The sequence below is a fragment of the Halictus rubicundus genome, chromosome 13 (genome assembly GCF_050948215.1).
Source record: "Halictus rubicundus isolate RS-2024b chromosome 13, iyHalRubi1_principal, whole genome shotgun sequence".
Taxonomy (NCBI): Eukaryota; Metazoa; Arthropoda; class Insecta; order Hymenoptera; family Halictidae; genus Halictus; species Halictus rubicundus.
Window position 1 is genome coordinate 4,124,037 of NC_135161.1, and position 19,021 is coordinate 4,143,057.

The window sequence follows — 19,021 nt, forward strand, 5'->3', positions numbered from 1 at the left end:
TCTAACCATATACGTGTTGTGGTTTGGTCGTTCTTTTTTTTGTTTTTTAATTGAAACTATCCGGACAATTTTAGGGGATCGTCGGATGCAACGAAACAGGCTCACGCATTAATAGCTGCGCTGATCAAAGATCCAGACGTCGATATATTGCAAATGCTTCCAAAATCGAAACTTGCCGTTGTCACGACATCATCCTGGGACAAAACTGTTTCCACGATAGCCGTAAGATCGAACGTTACGAATTAAATGAACAATACTGTGTTGTAGCGCAGCTCTATCCAGTCGTGCGATTTTCAAATGCAACTTTCTTTCTCTCTCAATTTCAGTCGAGTAAACCAAAACTGGGCCCTGTAAGTAAACCGCTCAGTCTAACGTCGAATTCCAATAGCACGCAAATTAACAAATCCAGTTACACGTCTGGAGTCTCTACCGTGAATCAGCTAATTCCGATTCGATCGTCGTCCACTATTAAACTCAGCGGAGCATTTCCGACGCCCCTGCCGCGCGCAACGGCGCCCCGACTTGTCGCCGCAGGTAATGTATCGTCTTTATAATAGTCGTCACGTAGCACAATCATTCTCGTGTCTTTTTTCTTTTTCTTTGAATAAGTTGATAAGGTGTAACGCGAAAACGAAAGTCTTATTACACGCGCGTAACTAATTAGATACGGGCTTTAGAACGTCGCGTAACGAGGCGAAAACTACCGTTCAACATTACCTTAAAGTAGAACGTTTGAAACAATCTGTTATTATATTGATAGAAGATTGTTTCGAACCTCGAGTTATACGAGTAATATGAATTGTTTACGACTGTTTGCGTGTGTAGCCGAGAAACGTGCCCAGGCTGTGGCTGCTCAAATGGCTTCGTCGTCGAACACAAAGACGACAATGTCATATACGAGCGCGATCATGACGGCCGGACGAGCAACAAAAATTGTAACGACAAGCACCACGCAAACATTTGCAGCAAAGTTATCCGAGATCACTGCCTCTACGCATACATCCACCACCGTGATGCAGGCTACACACACCACAGTAAATAAGCAGAAATCGTTGCAAGCGAATGCCGTCACCGTAATGTCAGCTACAGCTACAGCAATGGCCCAAGCTTCGTCTCAGCAGCCTGTAGTCAGTACATCTCCAAAACACTGCCGACCACTGCCTACTTTGTCTGCCCCGCCAACCATGGTTACCCATTACTCCGGAAAGTCTACTTACTCACCTGGCTCGAACGCCGCGATGTCACCGGCAACGAGCACAGTGGTTGCTTATTGTCCGGACAATTCTATCGCTACAACTTGTACGAATTCGGTTCGGGTTACTCCGTCTCCGCCTATCGTGTCATCGCAGAGTCAACAACTGCAACAGCAACAACAGCAACAGCAACCACAACCGCAACATCAAATACGGAGTTCGACACCGATCATCACGTCTGCGATTCAAGAACAGCAGCAACAACAGCAGCAACAGCAGCAGCAGCAGCAGCAACAACAACAACAGCAGCAGCAGCAACAACAACAACAGCAGCAGCAGCAGCATCAACAACAACAAGCGGCGAACAACGCGCCGCTTGAATATTCGTTGTTCAACGATACTTTTACCAAAGTGACGCAACAATCGATGTGGGGTGGTCGAGAGAACGAATCTCAAAAGGGTATGAATTTCGCGACCGTAGCTGGCGGTGGTGTTTCAGTGAATACATCCGGTTCGTCATCGTCGAAGTTTATAGACAGCGTTCCTCCACAGGTTAGTATCGAATCTAAATAATAAATTACAATATATGTGTATACTATACTATGTAACAAATGCCTGTACTACGTACATAAATAGTACTTACTTACGCTTACGCGTGTTTGAGTTTCTCGGCGATCGAATTTCGGCTATAATTGATTGTTTCGGAACAGGTGGATGCCTCGAAAGCTCCTGGGTACCGCGGGACAACCATGTGTTCACCTGTGTCGAGTAAGTCGAATAGCACGAGCAACGCGAGCGCAACTAGCATAGGAACCGGCGCATCGTCGAACCCGGGACACAGTCCGATTCAGCCGCCACAATTCCAAGCGACGAGCGGAAATTTCAACGAACACTCGCTTTCGAACAAACCGCCTGGAAATATGGCGGTGGCGCGATCAGTAATCCCTCAACAAACCATGGAAATGAGCGCAGCGATGGGAGCACAGTTCAGCAGGCCAGTATTTCAAGGTGAATTAACGTCGAGGAACAACACGACACACCAACCGCACATTATACCGTCGACGTCGCAGCCAACGTTGGACGTAGGATTGTTCAAAGCGAACAACGTCGGATACGAACACCCTAACGTGAACTCGAACTTGCTGAAAATGGTACCGAACGAAGGCCAGCAGAATCATCCTCTGCTACCGTTTCACCCTCACATGCAGAATTTCACGCAAACGATAGCAGCGCCATCCGCTTCTGTAAATACTACCGTCAGTATGTCGAGGTTGAACCCCAGAGCGCCCGACTTCTCCAGCTCTTTACATCTGAACAGTAAACCTCAAGTGACGATGTTCAATCCGGCGGCTGCCGCGGCCGCAGCGGCGGCGGGAATACACGCGAACATGTTCGCCCCTGTACCACCGCCTCCGCCTTCCGCGATTCAATCGAATAATCTCGCGATGCTTGGAAACTTTCCCATGGGAAAGTACCAGGGGCCATCGCGAGCCACTCCAAACTCTGGCATCTCTAGCAACGGGCAAACACGTTGGTCGTTCGCACCGCCGCACAACAATTACCCGACCCATCAGGACCCGATGATTGGGCAAATCGGCTTTTCAAATCATCTGACGAACATGAGCGCTGCTCAACCTGGGAACATCGACTTGATCACCACCTTGGAGAACGGCGGTTCACCGGCGATATCGCCTTCTTCGCCGGCGCAGGTCGCCCAGGAAATGAGTCAACTGAAGATCGAAGACCGCAAGGTGCCGCGGCCGATTGGCACCGAAAGGGCTTGGAAGAACTACACGACGTCCGGCATGGGACCCGGCGGTGACGCCGATTCGATCAACTGGATGCTCAACAACGAGAAACTAGTTGGATCTTGGGCCGGTCTAGCCCCTGGGATAGACAGACATCAAATGTTTCGTTCCAATGCCACTTACAACCGTATATCCAACGTCGACGCCGAACTTCATCAGATGATGGAATCTTCGTTTCAGGTAACAATTATGGTTACTGTCTGTCTAATCTCTGTGTTCTACGGCATTTTTTTTTAATTTCTCTACAATAAACATGATTTCTGGATTGATTCAGGGCCACGTAGACGCTCAACAACAACCGTTCCCTAATGGAAGCGCAGCAGCGCTATCGCTAATGCCAGCTTTAACACTATTACCGGGTCAATTTGGAGCACCCGCTTTAACGGAAATACCCCCAAACGAACCAAACAAAATGGACCCACCGGCTTGGGGAATACCAGATGCCGTTCAAGATAAACAACATCCGGTACGTTGCTCTCGATTCGAGGGAGTACATATCAATTTGTTCCCGTTCTACGATTGAATACGTTTCACCTGCGATCGGTGTTGATTACTTCACCCAGTGGAACCGATTGTTCTGTTCCATTGGAAACTCCTTCACCTTCTTTTCTTCTTCTTTTTTTTCCTTCTCTGATTTTGTTTAGTTCGTTTCGAGACGTACGTATACTAACACTTTGTTTTCAGGCGTGGAATAAATGGACTCATTGAACCGGGGGTATATAAGAATTTCGCTTTCTGACCTGGACGACCCGAAACACAGAACTTGCAAGTCAAAGTAGAACATAGATGGAACTGAAATACGAAGCGTTGTTTCTAGGCACTTAAATTGCATCGCTACTCATAATTATATCCATTCAAACTGAAATTCAAGATTATTTGTCATGCTACTAGGTAATAAGGCGGTCAATTCTTACTACAACTTATCGTATTCTCTAACACGATTACTCGATGCAAATAATTCTCAAATATGGCATTGAAAGAATTCTATTCCAAGGGTTGCGAGATCAAAATGATACAAAGAAATTTTGTTGTTGACTGTAATTCATCTTCGATCTTTTAACGGTTACACAAACACACACACAGTGAGAGATGGACGCATGTACACGCGCGCGCATACGTATACGTTATATATGGTGATGAACGATTAGGTGGTATACTATGGTAATTGATTGGAGTGTCCCTTTGGACGTTCACTGCACAGTTTGTTTATTCTAGAGAAGAATTCACAGTAATGATAATAAACGACGACGCACGACGACAATTATAGATATCAAGCAGAAGAAAAATAAGATCTCAATAAAAAATGCTGGTTTTATGCTTAGCAAAAATCGGAACGAAACGGTTTTGTTGCTCGCTGATTTTGTTGGATCATCCAAAGATGATCGTCGACATAATCCATCAACCATCCAACGAATCTCTAACGTGGCGAACAATTTCTACAACATTTATCATATATACGGACACGCACGCGTGTATGGGTGCGGAGAGAATGTATACAGACAAAGCCATACATACATACGTATGATACGATCAGAGATAGCTGATTCTCGCTTCCGGCATTCGTTTAGCTTCTGGTCCATTCTGCATTGTTGTCCTTTGTGAAAATGACAAACATATCGGTCGGCCGGTCTGGTCCACGTGTTGTTGTAAGCGAGGCCCTGAATCAAAGAACGCGATAAATGCGGTACTTGTGTTGGGAGGCGTAACGAAACAAGTCTGCACAATGTCATAGCAGGTTCTACTCGATCAAAAGTCTACTCAGACGAAACAGTGCAACTAGCAAACCCTCGACATCGTCGACGTACTCTCGTATATGAATTATGAATTTTGAATCTTGGTTCTTGAATCTTGAACGAAATGAAAGCGTCGAAACGGAAATGGAAAAAAAAAATAGTGGAAGACATGGTGGCACGAATTAATACGCGCTGTACTAATAATACATTAAACATTATGTATACCGAATCCTATTCGAATCAATGAATATTGTTCATTGTTAAACAGGTAGTGGGCCGCCGACACGTAAATATAACTCCGCGCGTCCCTAGAAACAGTGCTATTATAATACTATTATTGCTGTGGTGGTAATAATGTTTATTATTATATTATGGTTATTATTACACAAGACGTAATTATAGGAAATGAAAGGTAAAAGTAAATAGAAAATGTCACCTGCTGTTCGGCTGGACTAGTACGATATATTAAATATTCTAGATAAACACTCGATATACATACATAAGAAATGTTCATTTCGATTGAACATTTGAAAATCTTTCTTGGTGGGGATTTCGACAAGTGTTCAATACATAGCGACGATACTATAATTGAAACGATCCCCTACGCGTAAGTTTCGATGAAGCTCGTGAAAATTATATGAGAGCTTTTGATCTATTATTCCAGGGAACGCTTCAATTATTCTCTAAGATACATTGTTATAATTTAAAGCCTATTTTCAAATTTGATTTATGATAATTGCGATATACAACACAAAACTATTATATGACATACAACAATAAAGCAAATAAATGAATAAATAAATAAATAAAATACGCCTGCTCTCGATACGTATGTTATTCCCTACTTTCGGCTACTTTCATTTTATTTTCATCCGAAACTTGCTGGTATGTCCACACCGATCCGACGAATACGCCTTGATCGAGAACCTCAATGTTCCGGTGTTTCCGGTTCTTCGTTGTTTTCGGTGGTTCAATAAAAACACGTTTGTATTATAGAAAACGTTTAATGTAGGAGATAAGCTTACACATTAATAATACAAAAAGAAAAAGGAAAACAAAACTTATAACGTTTAAAATAGAGAACATTTTTATAACATTCTTTACATTAAATAACAAATTATAAAAAAAACTCAGAGCTTCTGCGTCTCATTCTTTCGTATCGGCTAAACAAGTGAACAATTTTTCTGTTCTTTTCTTTTGTGAGAAATTAGAAATCGCTGAATATTAACAAGGAGGATGAAAACAGATTGTTCGCAAAGTTGCAAGGGAGGCAAGCAGAATTTACAAAACAGGAACGTTTCACATTGTCACTGACCGGTTCAGCTGATACGATAGAAACTCGCGAATCATTATACAGTAAAAATAATAAATATTTACAAGTGATACATATTTATACAGAAAATCAGCATCGCAGAAAAAGGAAAGAAAGTTGGTATGATTGTCAAACGTTTTGCAAGTTAGTGCATCTCTCTGAATCAACTGTGCGCGATACGTATATATTATTAACATACTCGTCGATCAGTTGATTATATACATATACATATACATACGTTAACAACGATGCTGTCGGAAATCTTTACAACACATTTTCTACATGTTCGATCTGTCTTTTATCGGTAGCCAGCCACATAAGAAGTAATTCGCATTCTGAAAAACTTGTATAATACAATCGTAATTCCTATCGACGCATCCAGTCGAATGACAGAGAGACCAGAGGGAGAGAAAGAAGAGAGAATGAGAAAGGGGAAGGCGGGGAGTGCGCGTGGGCGCGTCAGCAACAGCGATCAAGTTTGAAAATGGAAAATTTGTATAACGTCGATTGAAATCAACATTTTATACATTTTCACATGTATACGTACACCCATATATATACTATTTGTGCACGTGCATATTTTTGCACATATTCATATTCATATATGCGTGTAATATACGACATTTACTCGTTTGTACGAATCTTTCGCATTAATTCGTATGTTTTTCCGTCTGTTTGTCTCTATCTATTTATGCCTGCCTATCTATCTAACTATTGATCTATCTATCTATCTATTTATCTATCTATCTATCTATCTATCTACCTATCTGTCTATCTATCTATCTATCTATCAATCATCTGTTTGTCTACCAGTGTATGTAATTACTTAATTGTATAGAACCTCAAATAAATAAAAAGACACGGAGGTTTTAACACATAATACATATCCGAACAAGTTACGATAAGATTTACCGGACAACGATAAATAAAGCCATTTTGTACATAGCAAAATATAAACTGTGTTTAAATCCGATCGAATAAGCTTGGTTCGTATTCGCGAACAACGAAACGATTAGTTTTCCATGGAAACATTAAACGCGTCCTCTACGCTTTTTCTTTTGAATCGAGCGTTTCTGTTCCTCTCGGCGAAGCAAGCTGATTCAAAACAAACAAGTCGTTCTCGACACACATGTGGTAGAAACATACACATTTCCGTGCGCATACGTGCATACATACATAACGTTCGGTTGGTTCGCGTACGATTTAATAATCGCAACGATTTTCCCCGCGCCGTTTCACGTAGTCCCGTTATTGTCTATACATGTACGTATACACACGCGTGTGCGAATACACGTGCACTGATTTGTCCATATACGTTGACGCGAGCGCGTACCAGGCTTTCCTCCACAGTTTCCCACAAGTCCTTGTGTTAGATTAAATTACAATAAATGTTTGATATAATCGGCGTGTTCCGTAGAAATATCTGCGATGATGAGCATCGAGACGAAATCGCTTTGCCATATGAACGGGCTGGAGCTTTCTCATCCCCGCGTGAAAGCGATTTCTCGAAGATCGTCGCGTTCTTCTTTTCTCTTCCCTTCTCGTTTCTCTCGTTTAATCCTGTACGTTCTCTATTCTACCGTCTCTCGTTCATATAAAAATAACATGCAATGCCAAGCTATCCAACATTGCTTTTGTACATTCGCCCGTGCTCCAATAAAAACAAATCGAATCCTAACGAATCTAAAAACATTCAGTGGAAATTTAACGTGACTAATTCTTCTGGGTCCGGTATTGAAACCTACCGCTAAAACTTAACTTAGAACTATACCTAAACTGTTTCGTGGTTCTGGGTCCTTGTCCTCTCGTTCTCGTCTCAGCGATCGAACACGTGTGTAGTACACGTATCATGTATACATATACTTTTTCATAAGAATACTCGTACAATAGCATTATCATAGATCGGACACGCCTGTCCACTCTGTGGGAGATGCAATACCACACACCATGTCTCCATGTCTTGTATGTTTTAACGTAAATATACTCGCAGCTCTTCGTTCGTTCTATTCCATACTGCACCGAACGCATTGATCGACTTTACAAACTTTGTGACGGAATTAATACTTTGTTCGTATCTCGCTGGGTATTGTCAACGAAACTTTCTAAAAAAAAAAAATGAGAAAAAAAAGGGGGAGAAAGAAGAAAAAAGAAATAGAAACTTCATAAGTAGTTAAAACTATTTTGCGGCTTCGAATGTATACAGAGTAATGTACAAAACATAAATAATCATTAGTAATAAGTAATTTTGTAACAGTAGATGCGGCAGCCAAAAGACCGATTCCATAATTATGTGGAGCAGCATTTACGTAGTTACAATTGGAACAACAATGCCAGTAAAAATAACATTAGCATTAACGTTACAATACTAATTCGTTTTCTAATCCTTTTTTCCATTTTTCTAATCCGTTCCCTTTCCTGTCTATGAAAACGATGTACACATGTATCTTGTTTACGGTTACTTTCCTTTGGGACGATCCGTTCAATATCTTTTTTCTACTCGTTACACGAGCATAATACGGTACTATGTACAATGGTGCTGGCTTATGTTAGCTCAGTGGTCGCTGTTTTTGTCCGGTTGATGATCCAGGTAGAATTCTATCAAGGGAACCACACCTGCTGTATGTGACCGTTGCTTAACTCTTATCGTCGGTTAAGAAAAGATTAAAAAAAAAAACAGGAAAACAAACCCAAAAAAAAAAATAGAAAAGAGAGAAGAAGAAAGACGAAGAAAAAATGAATACTCTCCTCCTGGTACAGGGAAATTCCTGGAAACTCTGCGTCCCACTATTCAGATAGTGAATACCGGACCCGCGACCAATGAACGGGCCACGCCACCACTCTATATAGTATACATATAGTATAGAGGCATCTGCGTTATTGCGAATATAGAGCGTTCGTTCATCGTTCCACGTCTGTAACCAATTGACAGATTCAAAACGAAATCACTGCATATTACTATTTACGCCTATCTAGAGGTTTGCAAAAGTAAAATGGCTATCGGTAAGTTCACTTTCGTTTCGTATTCCGTTATTCGCGGACCCAATATATATATATACAGGGTGTCCCAAAAATGTTGCACTTCCTTTAGAGGGGCGATTCGTGAGATCATTTGAAGTAACTTTTTACTTTGGGAAAATGTTCTTCGTGGCTTCGTTATTAACGGAAAACACGTACACTGTAGCCGCGCCCTTGATTGGTTCGTGTTTCTCGTTAACAACTTCTTGACAAAGCCGCGGAGAACATTTTCGCAAAGGAAAACGTTACTTCAAGTGACCCCGGAAATCACCTCCTTCAAGGAAGTACAACATTCTTGGGACACCCTGTATATCTACCTTTTCTTCGACAAGGAAACCGAACACGTTCCGACGTTCCAGAATTCATTGGTTTCCCTACGATTGCACGAGATATATCATCGAACAATTAATCTACAAGTTTCGCTAGAATATTTACAATTTATGGTAAAATTAACTTTATTTCCTAACGTATTTACTTTCTTACGAACGAACAGGGGGAGGGGGAGGGGGAGGGCACCGTCCTATCGTATCGTGTACACGTCCGTTCGTAAGAGAACGCTAATTTCGTTTATATCTTTAATCAAGTGTGAATCGTACCGAACCGAACCGATGTGACGCAATACAACGAATGTGAATCGAAGTCATGGATAGCTTTCAATTGTATTCCTTATATTGCAAACTTGTCGAATCGAACCTGGATTTTCTTTTCACGTGGGAGATCTATTCTAAAACTGTACTCGTGCTTTTATCAAATATCAGGATACGTATACTGTTTCGAATAAAAAATATTCACAACAGCGTGTGTAATCACAATCGCAATTCGTTCAATCTCTATCGGTTTATGCGCAGAACACCGCGTTCGACAACGAAAGATGAGTTCTCTGGGAAAATAAACGGCCGTACCTTCGCGCGTATTTATAGACACATACACTGTACAACTGCCAAGGATTGCACTCTTTTTCTCCAACAACAAGCTTCTCCCTTGTTCTTGTTGGGCCTAAAAGTTCGACAAAGGTAACACGAACCAAGATTCACTGCCCTTCGCATGCACTTTCCAATTAACCACTGTAAGAGCAATTTGTCGTCCACTTTATCTCCTCGTTCACGGTGTCAACGTTGGTTCTGACGCTTTTGGTTTCCAAGGATACGTCGTTCTTTCCTGTTGGCCACAGATATCAGTATTACAAGGGTAGGATCGAATTATCTCCACACTTTTCACGCATACAGTAAACCAGGCATGTTAAACACGCGGCCCGACCAAAACGATAATCTATATGGTTTTTTAACCCCTTAACGCACAGTTTTTTTTTAAAAACCGGCCAAAAAATATCAATTTTTGATATACTGCGCTTTTGTTCCATGGAAAAAGGATATATTTTATTCTTGAATAAATAAGTGTTATTGCTTACAATCCCATGTAAATGATAAGTATCAATAAAACGATTATTTTTCTTTGCTTTCACATTGTTATTTTCAATTCTCGATTATATTCGAGTGTGAAAAATTATAGCAGCATAAAATACAACGCCGCTCGAATTATCTCGAGTGTGCACAGTTTGGCCTGTTTAGCGCGCTCGAATTAACTCGAGCGTACAAGCTAAGAGGTTAACCTTTGACAACAGTGGATTTCTTAAAATTAAAATTATAAATACACACGTGTGTTATATACATCGACCTATTTACAGTCTGATTTTCGAGAGTTGAGCCCTGATTGTGCATACTCTCTTGTGCATTGGCTTATGAGCAATAGGTCTTAACTCTCAAAAATCAAACTACAATTATACATATGTATAATTCATTTTTGTGTTTTATACGTATATTATTATGTAGGATAAAATTGCAATATTAATAAAAAAAATGTGTTCTACCTTATTTCGAGTCTTTTTTTAATACTTAATGAGGCCCTTGGTGGTAAAAGAGTTTGACATGCCTGCGGTAAACCAACGAGGAAATTGCCATACCTTTTCTCCTCGACTCGCGTTCTTGATTCGTTTCTTCTTTCGGCGAATCTATTCGCGTCTTTTTATCTTTGTCCTGCTCTTCCTTCGCTTCCTTGTCTTCGTCCCCTTCCGGCACCTCTTCTTCGCCGTCTTCCTCCTCTTCCTCTTCCTCCTCCTCCTCTTCCTCCTCTTCGTCTTCTTCCGCAGACGATGAAGCAGTGTCGCTTTCGGAACTTTCAGAATTGATCGAGACAGTACATTGATCGTAATCCTCGGGCTCCGAGTACACCTCCGCTCCAGGGAAGATATATTTTCCAGGTGTTAGTTGATAGTACGAATTTTCTGTTGAGAAATAAACCGAAATTTAGAATAGTACACGCGTTTCCATACGTAATTTCGCGAGAACATAATTAAAGTAGAGAAAAAAAAAGAAACAGTGGAAAGATGAAAAAGTAGACGCAGCAGTGTACCTGGTAACCTCGTAGCAAGACTTTCTCGCAGTTTAGACTGCCAATAGTGCCTTCCTAATCTTCCATGTTTAAACTCTTTCTTTCTATCGTCGTTTTTCTCATCTCTGCTGTCGACGCTGTTGCAACTGTCGCCAAGCCCAGAATCCAACGCGGAATCGATAGATGCTTGTCGCGGCTTGAAGTTCATTTTATCGACTCCGGTGGCAGACGCTATCGCGTTCTCGATGCAGCTGTTTGATTTCAACGTCGATTCTAATTCTGTATTTTCCGACGAGAACTCGACCAGCTTCGGACATACCTGACACTCCTCCAAATTATAGACTTTCCCATGATCTTTCGATATTGATTCCATCGACACGACACGAACTTTATAGTCGGTCGAACAATTTGAATTCTCCGTTATCAACGTGGACGAGCGAGCATGCACGAACTCTAATGTAGAACGAGCACCAAAGTTTATTCTCTTCGGACTGCTTTCCTCGCTCGACTCGCCTAACCGTCTCTTTGGACTCTCTTGTAAAAGGTCGAACCTCTCTTCCGTACTATTGGCGCGATCGCTTCGAAACAATGAAACACAGACACTCGTGTTCTCAGAGGATTGCTGAATCGTATCCTGGCTTTCGAGGGAGTACGCGTGCTGCGTCTTGAAATCGTTCTCGACGCTATCTCGAGACAACACTGTGTTCGTTGTTGTGTCTTGACTCTGTTCCCACGAGTCTTCCGGCAAATAGCGTAACGGTAAAATTTGCGTTGCCTCCTTAAGAATCGCATCGTTCCAACACACTTCCTTATAGCTGTCACCCATTCTGCAAGAAGGTAGAATAGAATAGAATACAGTCGATAGATGCGTAGATTCGTACAATTCAAGATTCAAGATTCAAAAACACAAGCAATCGCCACTTACAAGTGACACAATTGATTTATAATGATGTCGCCGTCGCCCAATAGCTCAACGTCAAACTTGAGATGCGGCAGCGATTCACGGTTAATAAGAATTTGTGGAACGTGAGACGGAATAGAAGAAGGTATTAAAGCTACTGGTCGAACTTTCAAGGATGATCCGATTACGATCAAGAGATCACAGTCGTCTTTGTCTTTGGCCATTGCGTCGTGAAAAGCATCCGGAAGTCCTTCGCCAAAGAAAACGATGTCTGGTTTCATGATCCCGTGCGTTACCAAATCTGTAAATTAGAAATGAATTTTCGTGTTCGTTAGAGGATACTTGTCGCTTTTCAGTTCCGCTGCCCGTACCAGATTGCGCGCGGTTTCTTTCACACGATAAAGAACGATAACGGACGATAACGACGACAACGACAACGACAACGCGCGTCCTATTCTTCGAATTTCAAAAGTAAATTCAACGGAAAATCAAGGTACGCCTCAGAAATCTGGCTAAACAGCACGTACGGGTAACTAACATGACGCAACTTTACAGTTAAAAGTTTACCTTATGTGCGCTTATAAACAAGCCAAGGTTTTACTCGGAGTTACAATTGTTGTATCAACTTATGCGTAGATCAGAGTAAATGGCAACATCACATATAGCGAAGACGTATTCCGCAAAGAGCAGATAATGTTCTCTCATGGCCACGGACTCGCGACGCGCTACAGCAAAGACTAATTCCAAAAACTATCACTAGGTAGCTAATGCTTTGTACTAGAGAAATTGACAAGCGATTAACAAATTAACAACTTGAATAACAACTTGTATAGTACACATGACGCGAACAGTTATAATAATACGGTTCGAGTTACCTCTATAGTTCTCGTTAGAATTGTACTCCGATATAGGTGGTAAAGCGTTTATTCTACATTTCGGACACAAAGGTATTCTCTGTGCAAAAATGTCCTCTCTAATATCGTCGGCTCTCACTTGATATTTACATCTTGTACAAGACGCCGTTGCAAACGAACCTTGAACGTAAAATATACACTTTTAATAAATAATTGATTTGGTCGTAAAATCACCAACTGTGATGACTCACTATCATATATCTATACATATGCACGCACTATACACAACACACAACAGGGTACGAAGATTACATATGTTAAATATTTAAAAAGGTGATTCTGCGTTCACCCCTTAAAATATTTGATACACATACTCGTCCGTTGTACCATCTATACGTATGTAGGTATATGTGCGCGCACGTCTGTATAAGTATACATACCATGGCATTCGATTACATTTTCAATGCCTGCTACTTGCTCAAGCGTGTCAATATTTTGTGAATAATTTCTGAGCAGCTTTTTTTGTTTATCAAGCATTTGTATGAACCTGTGGCATGGACTTGGTTTAAACTGTCCAGGATAAATTTCTCGTGCGAACTTGTAAAACGGTCTTGGATCTTGACCGAAATAATTAATATCAAACATTGCCTGCAACAACATACACAATATACATATAAAGTAAGTATAAATTATTCGAACCAACATCGTGAAAGGAAAGGAAAGGGGAGGAGAGGAGAGGAGAGGAAAAAGACAAGTTTGAATAAAAAAGCTTCCATGGTTTCTCTGTATATATACCTGTGGATCCGGTAAATCTGGAAAATCTTGGGCCAGCCTGGAATAAATACCGTCCCTACTTCTGAAATCAGGAATGCCACAACTGACGCTTACACCCGCTCCGGTTAACACTATAATTCTCTTACTATTACGTATTAGCCTGACCACATCCGACAAAGTGTTTACATGTCGCAACTTCTGTCGACGTGGTGGTTCGGACATTACATTTATTATAATCTGAAATATATTGATAAAAATTCTATTATAGGAACGATTGTAAAACGTGTAGCAAGAAGACAGATCGCGTTTTCGCACCTTCCAGAGAGTCAGGTCATCGACCTGCTCAGGTATCTGTGTGGAATCCATGAGAATGTGATGAAGAAGATCTCTAGGATCAGCACCTATCAACATTTGCTTCTGAACCCAGGACGATGCATTTCTCCATTGATGATTGATTTCTCCTTCCCCGGAGAAGTCGGATAACCCTGACAAATCGGATAAATTTGAAACCGTAGACGACACTTCGTCTTTCTCGTCCGCCGTATCGATTCTGAAATGTCAGGAATGATTGGAAAATCATTGAAATGAAACAAAAGAAGAAGAAAAAGAAGAAGAAGAAGAAAGAGGAGAAGGAGAAGAGCCAAAGGATAAAATATACTTAGAACTTACGGGCAGCCAGTATCGTCGCTGGTTGAATCGATTCTAGATAGAGTTGTCGTCAAGTTTGTGGCATCTGGGGAAACACAAGTGGATTTAGATTGGTCGCTTAACTCGTTGAATCTGCTACCACCACCTCCATACGTCTCTGCAATAGCAATCGGTTAATTGGCTATTTAATAAAACCCTCGTTAAGCGCATAACAAGAATAACGCTAACAATTATAATAATTAAGAATAGTCAACTAATTATCAAGGATAAAACTCTTACTTTCTACGAAATGTTGTCCACCAGCACACCGCTACAACATCCGTAGTATTTTTTACTCCTATCGAACGTAAACATAATACGGATAAAAAGGTTCGCACTGATAATCTGATAATTAAGGATAATCGAATCATCGCTTTCAAAATGTTGAAAAGCGGCGGGATACAATTGACACGACTGAACAAAACTGCCTACCATCGGTATCGTTATCGGTACACGCGGAAAACCGTGCCATCTGTGAACGTTTATCAAACAAAGCGCATGACATCGAATCCCCCTGCTGTCACTAGTTTTCTTTCTCTTCTCACTATACTTTAGAAACTCTATTGTTAGAGTGCTGATTTTTCCCTAAATCGAAATCAACTGGAAAAATATCTGAAAAACGCGGCAATTATTTGGTAATCCGTTGAATTTTCGCGATTTTTCAATTCGATCAGATCCGAAAAAGTAGTTATGCTAAGAGACATTTCATCCATAGACACGTAAAAACTGTCATGGCGGTTTTGGTCTCGCATCAACTGCGAACAACCGCGATGCGATCGAGCTAGAGGAGTGGACGCCTTTTCAACCGCCATCTTGCAAACTCACAAATTTCATTAACGATTTCAGCATATTTTTCTCAAAATACCTTCTAAATCTTCGTTCGAAGCGTCGTGCGACGTCTCACAGTGTCGGAAATCAGGTTTCACGGTGCTGGTACCGGCGAAATCGTTGCCGTCAACTTTCCGTCGTTTCGCTGGGGACGAATATTCTGGCAGCTCCGAGCCCGACGCCATTTTCGACAGCAATGCAATGCATAGTTTGATGCGCTACCGTTGCCATACAGAGGTCGCCAGTTTGTCCCCTTTGCTTTTTTTCCCCTCCACTTTTTCGGTTAGCAGGATAACATCGGCGCGATAGAAAAGTTTTACTTACCTACAAGTAAATCGGCATAAAGTTCGATATTAGAGTATAGGGCACAGGGTATAGATTCGCTAATATTCATTCTCCGAAATATATAAGTGAGCATTCGACACGCCTGTATTTTTCCTATTTGAATATGAATACATTCGTGGAAATCGACACAAACATCAAACGAAACTATTGCATTTCACTTAATTTCACGCAAATGTAAATTTATTTAGGGATAAGAATACTTTTACTACTTAACTTCTTCTTTGTTTTCTACCGTTTTTGTTTGTTTTAATGGTTAATACCATTAAGCACCGGTTTTACACCGCCTTTCTTCACCTAGGTAGGTACTTCGGTGAGAGACTTCGAATTTGCGTCATTGAAATTGTTTCGAAACTATAATATATTATAGATCGAGTTGAAGGTGAAGCCCATACTTAAACATTAACGAAACAACTAAAAGGACACATGCAACAAGAACGTGAAACTAAATTCTAGATTTGAATTTTTCGGACAATTTTTAATCTGCGATTTTAGGCCAATTTAAATTAATGAATAACAGATTCTCGAAAGTGTTGCGCAACACGTCAAAGATTCCTAAATGTATCAGAATAATGAATAAGGGAAGATTTGCTATGCAGCCTCACCAATGAGTCTAATAGCAGAATCAGGACGACACTTTTCCACCTTTTCCATTAAAATCAATTCAAATTAACCACCACGTACCACGCGCATGAATGTAACGATGGTAACGTCGCACAGTTATCAATGGAAACACGAAACAAGAAAAAATGAAATATCTCAGAAACTGGACGCTCGGAATGAATAATATTAATCTTGAAATACTCGTAATGATTTCACGCATCGAGCCGATACCACAGAACCCCATAATTATTGCAAGTTATAGTCTTCTCAGAAATAGCTTACCGACCGATACTGAAATGCCATAGCCATCTAGCGGCGAAACGTCCAAACTAAATAACGCATTATACACTCCCGCAAAGGAACAAGCCTCTCGAAAATTGTTAATGACACACTCGAGGTATACTGTACCTCACCATGCCATTTTCATTATGTCTTTGCAATAAACTTTTGCAGAACTATTGTGTAGTAAAAAAATTATTTTCCCTTTCTTATTCCCGAGTTGTACTATACTGCTGTATTCCTCTGTTAAAAAAAAAAACATTCAATATTTATATGGTATATAGGATACATTTTACTGAGTAAAAAAGGTTTCGTAAACATAGGTTGAAAGGTCAACCGTTTCTGAGATATAAACATTTTTGATTGCTAACTTCATGATTCACTTACTACTGGCCTTTTGATATTTACAGAAGATTTTCCACGTGTCCTCTTTCCTTCGATAAATAACTGACTGATTCCGGATGAAATCTACTGTCGGCACTTGAATAAGAACATTCAGAACGCGGTTTGTAAACACTAAAGTAAACATCGCATGCGATGGAAGCAAGTGAGTCAATCATGATACTAACAAACAAAAATGTTTATATCTCAGAAACGGTTGACCTTTCGACCTATGTTTACTAAAGCTTTTTTACTCAGTACAGTGTATCCTATATACCATATAAATATTGAATGGTTTTTTTAACACTCTGTATATAACGAAAATTCTGAAAAGGCTCGGCTCTCTGACTTGATATTGAGCTGTACTACTCGATCTCGAAAAAATCTTCGACCGTCCGACATGTCGTTGAGTTGTACTACTGAATTTTCGTGCCACCTCCTTCGATATCATATTTTAATACACAAATCGACTTTCCGAGGCTTTCGGAAAATTTTTTCGAAATTTTGATAGTAAATTTCCGCTAGGAGAATATGATAATAAATGAGATGGCACGCTTTTTCTATGATTTTTCGAATATGGTAAGATACTTCTAATATCGAATATTCATATACAAGGTGGATAGAAAGAACACCTTAACTAATACCACCTTAACACATTGTAATTAATATTCTTTATTCTTTACCACATAAGTTACAATAAAGCCTGTACATGCAGGGTGAGAAAAATTTTTCACTATTCATTGCTATTTTGTTATTCTATACATTACACAGTCAACATTTACACACGTCATAACAAAAGTATACAAAATACACCAGAGTAGAAGGAAAATGTAAGTAAATTGACAGCGGCTGTGTGACATGCAGATCGAGTGGTAGCGTACTAACGATAGAAGCTGGCAGCTTTCAGATCTCGTATAGTCTTGTAAGTAAGGCTTTATTCTACATTCTTCAATCATAAAAGTTCACCAATTAAGTCTCTAAAGTTGTGAAATTATTTATTTTTTGTAAATCGGTCAATTTACTTGACGTTATTTTAGGACACGGGTTGAAATAATTGTTAATAACTATTTAATCGGACACAAAATGCAACTAAAAACCACATATGAAAGTAGCTTAAGGTTCACTGTATATTCCTCAATTCTTAATATTTATGAAACATTAATGAAAAGCGAGTTATTAATAAGTTATTTCTGAACGTTACAGATTATCGAGGAGCTCTGTGTCTGCCTTTCTCTCCTTCCTTGAATTGCATAAGCCTGTTCTTGTCGGATACTAACTCTGTTAGCATGCGCGCCTAATACGTACCAGGGGGTTAGAAGTCCGGCGGAAAAGGAGGTGGCTATGCCTGTCCTCGGAAAATTTGGAAATTAGTTCCAAAATCTGCCACCGTAGCGGCTACACCTGGAAACATAAAAATAGTAAATCGATAATATCTAGGAAATAAATTGTTTAAAATTAATAATTGCTTAGCATCAAATACATGTCGTAGATTCTCATAATAATTGTGGGTCATGATTTTTTTTTAAACAATAGGCATTGAAACGCTATCGCCATCTAGCGGTGGTGAGATCCGGAGGTGTTAGGGAAAAAACACGTCCGCCCAAAAATTGTTAATAACTAATTAACAACGAAGCAGAACGGTGTAAAATTGTTATAGGAATCTTGCTAAGGGTCCGGAGATGTTTCCTTAGCCACAAAATTCCATCAATTGTGTTTGTAACGTTGGAAAATTGTTTATTTACTCGACACCTGAATAATCGACGTTTGAATAATTGTTAATAACTTGTTACTCCGAAATCTAATCCAATAAAAAAGTATATGGAAAGTTGTCGAAGGTTCATTCTACATTCTCCAATTTCAAATATTCACAAATTGTTCCTGACTAATTAGTTGTTAACGATTTTTGTATAGGCTATTTGCTTC

The 19,021-nt window shown here is 40.2% G+C and overlaps 2 protein-coding genes across 13 annotated transcripts in view; one reads left to right on the forward strand and one right to left on the reverse strand.

Annotated features, from left to right (window-relative positions):
• Mask (multiple ankyrin repeats single KH domain) overlaps positions 1–8,204 on the forward strand; it is a 21,751-nt gene extending 13,547 nt beyond the window's left edge. For all 9 annotated transcript variants that reach the window (XM_076799043.1, XM_076799046.1, XM_076799044.1 and 6 more), the window contains 6 exons: positions 75–222; positions 327–534; positions 826–1,745; positions 1,904–3,181; positions 3,276–3,467; positions 3,686–8,204. In XM_076799043.1, the coding sequence (XP_076655158.1) occupies positions 75–222; positions 327–534; positions 826–1,745; positions 1,904–3,181; positions 3,276–3,467; positions 3,686–3,709 (2,770 nt within the window). In that variant the 3' untranslated portion in view covers positions 3,710–8,204. The remainder of the gene's footprint in view (positions 1–74; positions 223–326; positions 535–825; positions 1,746–1,903; positions 3,182–3,275; positions 3,468–3,685) is intronic.
• On the reverse strand, positions 5,719–15,701 carry Sirt1 (Sirtuin 1). 4 transcript variants are annotated; one of them, XR_013083247.1, is made up of 11 exons: positions 15,531–15,701; positions 14,648–14,783; positions 14,294–14,528; positions 14,000–14,215; positions 13,645–13,852; positions 13,226–13,384; positions 12,375–12,651; positions 11,471–12,276; positions 11,022–11,342; positions 9,964–10,219; positions 5,719–8,958 (listed from the first exon to the last, which is right to left on the reverse strand). XR_013083247.1 is itself a non-coding variant. In XM_076799054.1 (10 exons), the coding sequence occupies exons 1-10, from the start codon at positions 15,676–15,678 to the stop codon at positions 10,119–10,121; spliced, it is 2,535 nt and encodes an 844-aa protein (XP_076655169.1). In that variant the 5' UTR covers positions 15,679–15,701; the 3' UTR covers positions 5,719–10,118. The 4 variants fall into 4 exon arrangements, 2 of the variants coding, with proteins under 2 accessions (XP_076655169.1, XP_076655167.1); XR_013083248.1 differs by having other exon boundaries at positions 5,719–7,729; positions 7,818–10,219; XM_076799054.1 differs by having other exon boundaries at positions 5,719–10,219; positions 14,648–14,711.
• Positions 15,702–19,021: the final 3,320 nt, after the last annotated feature.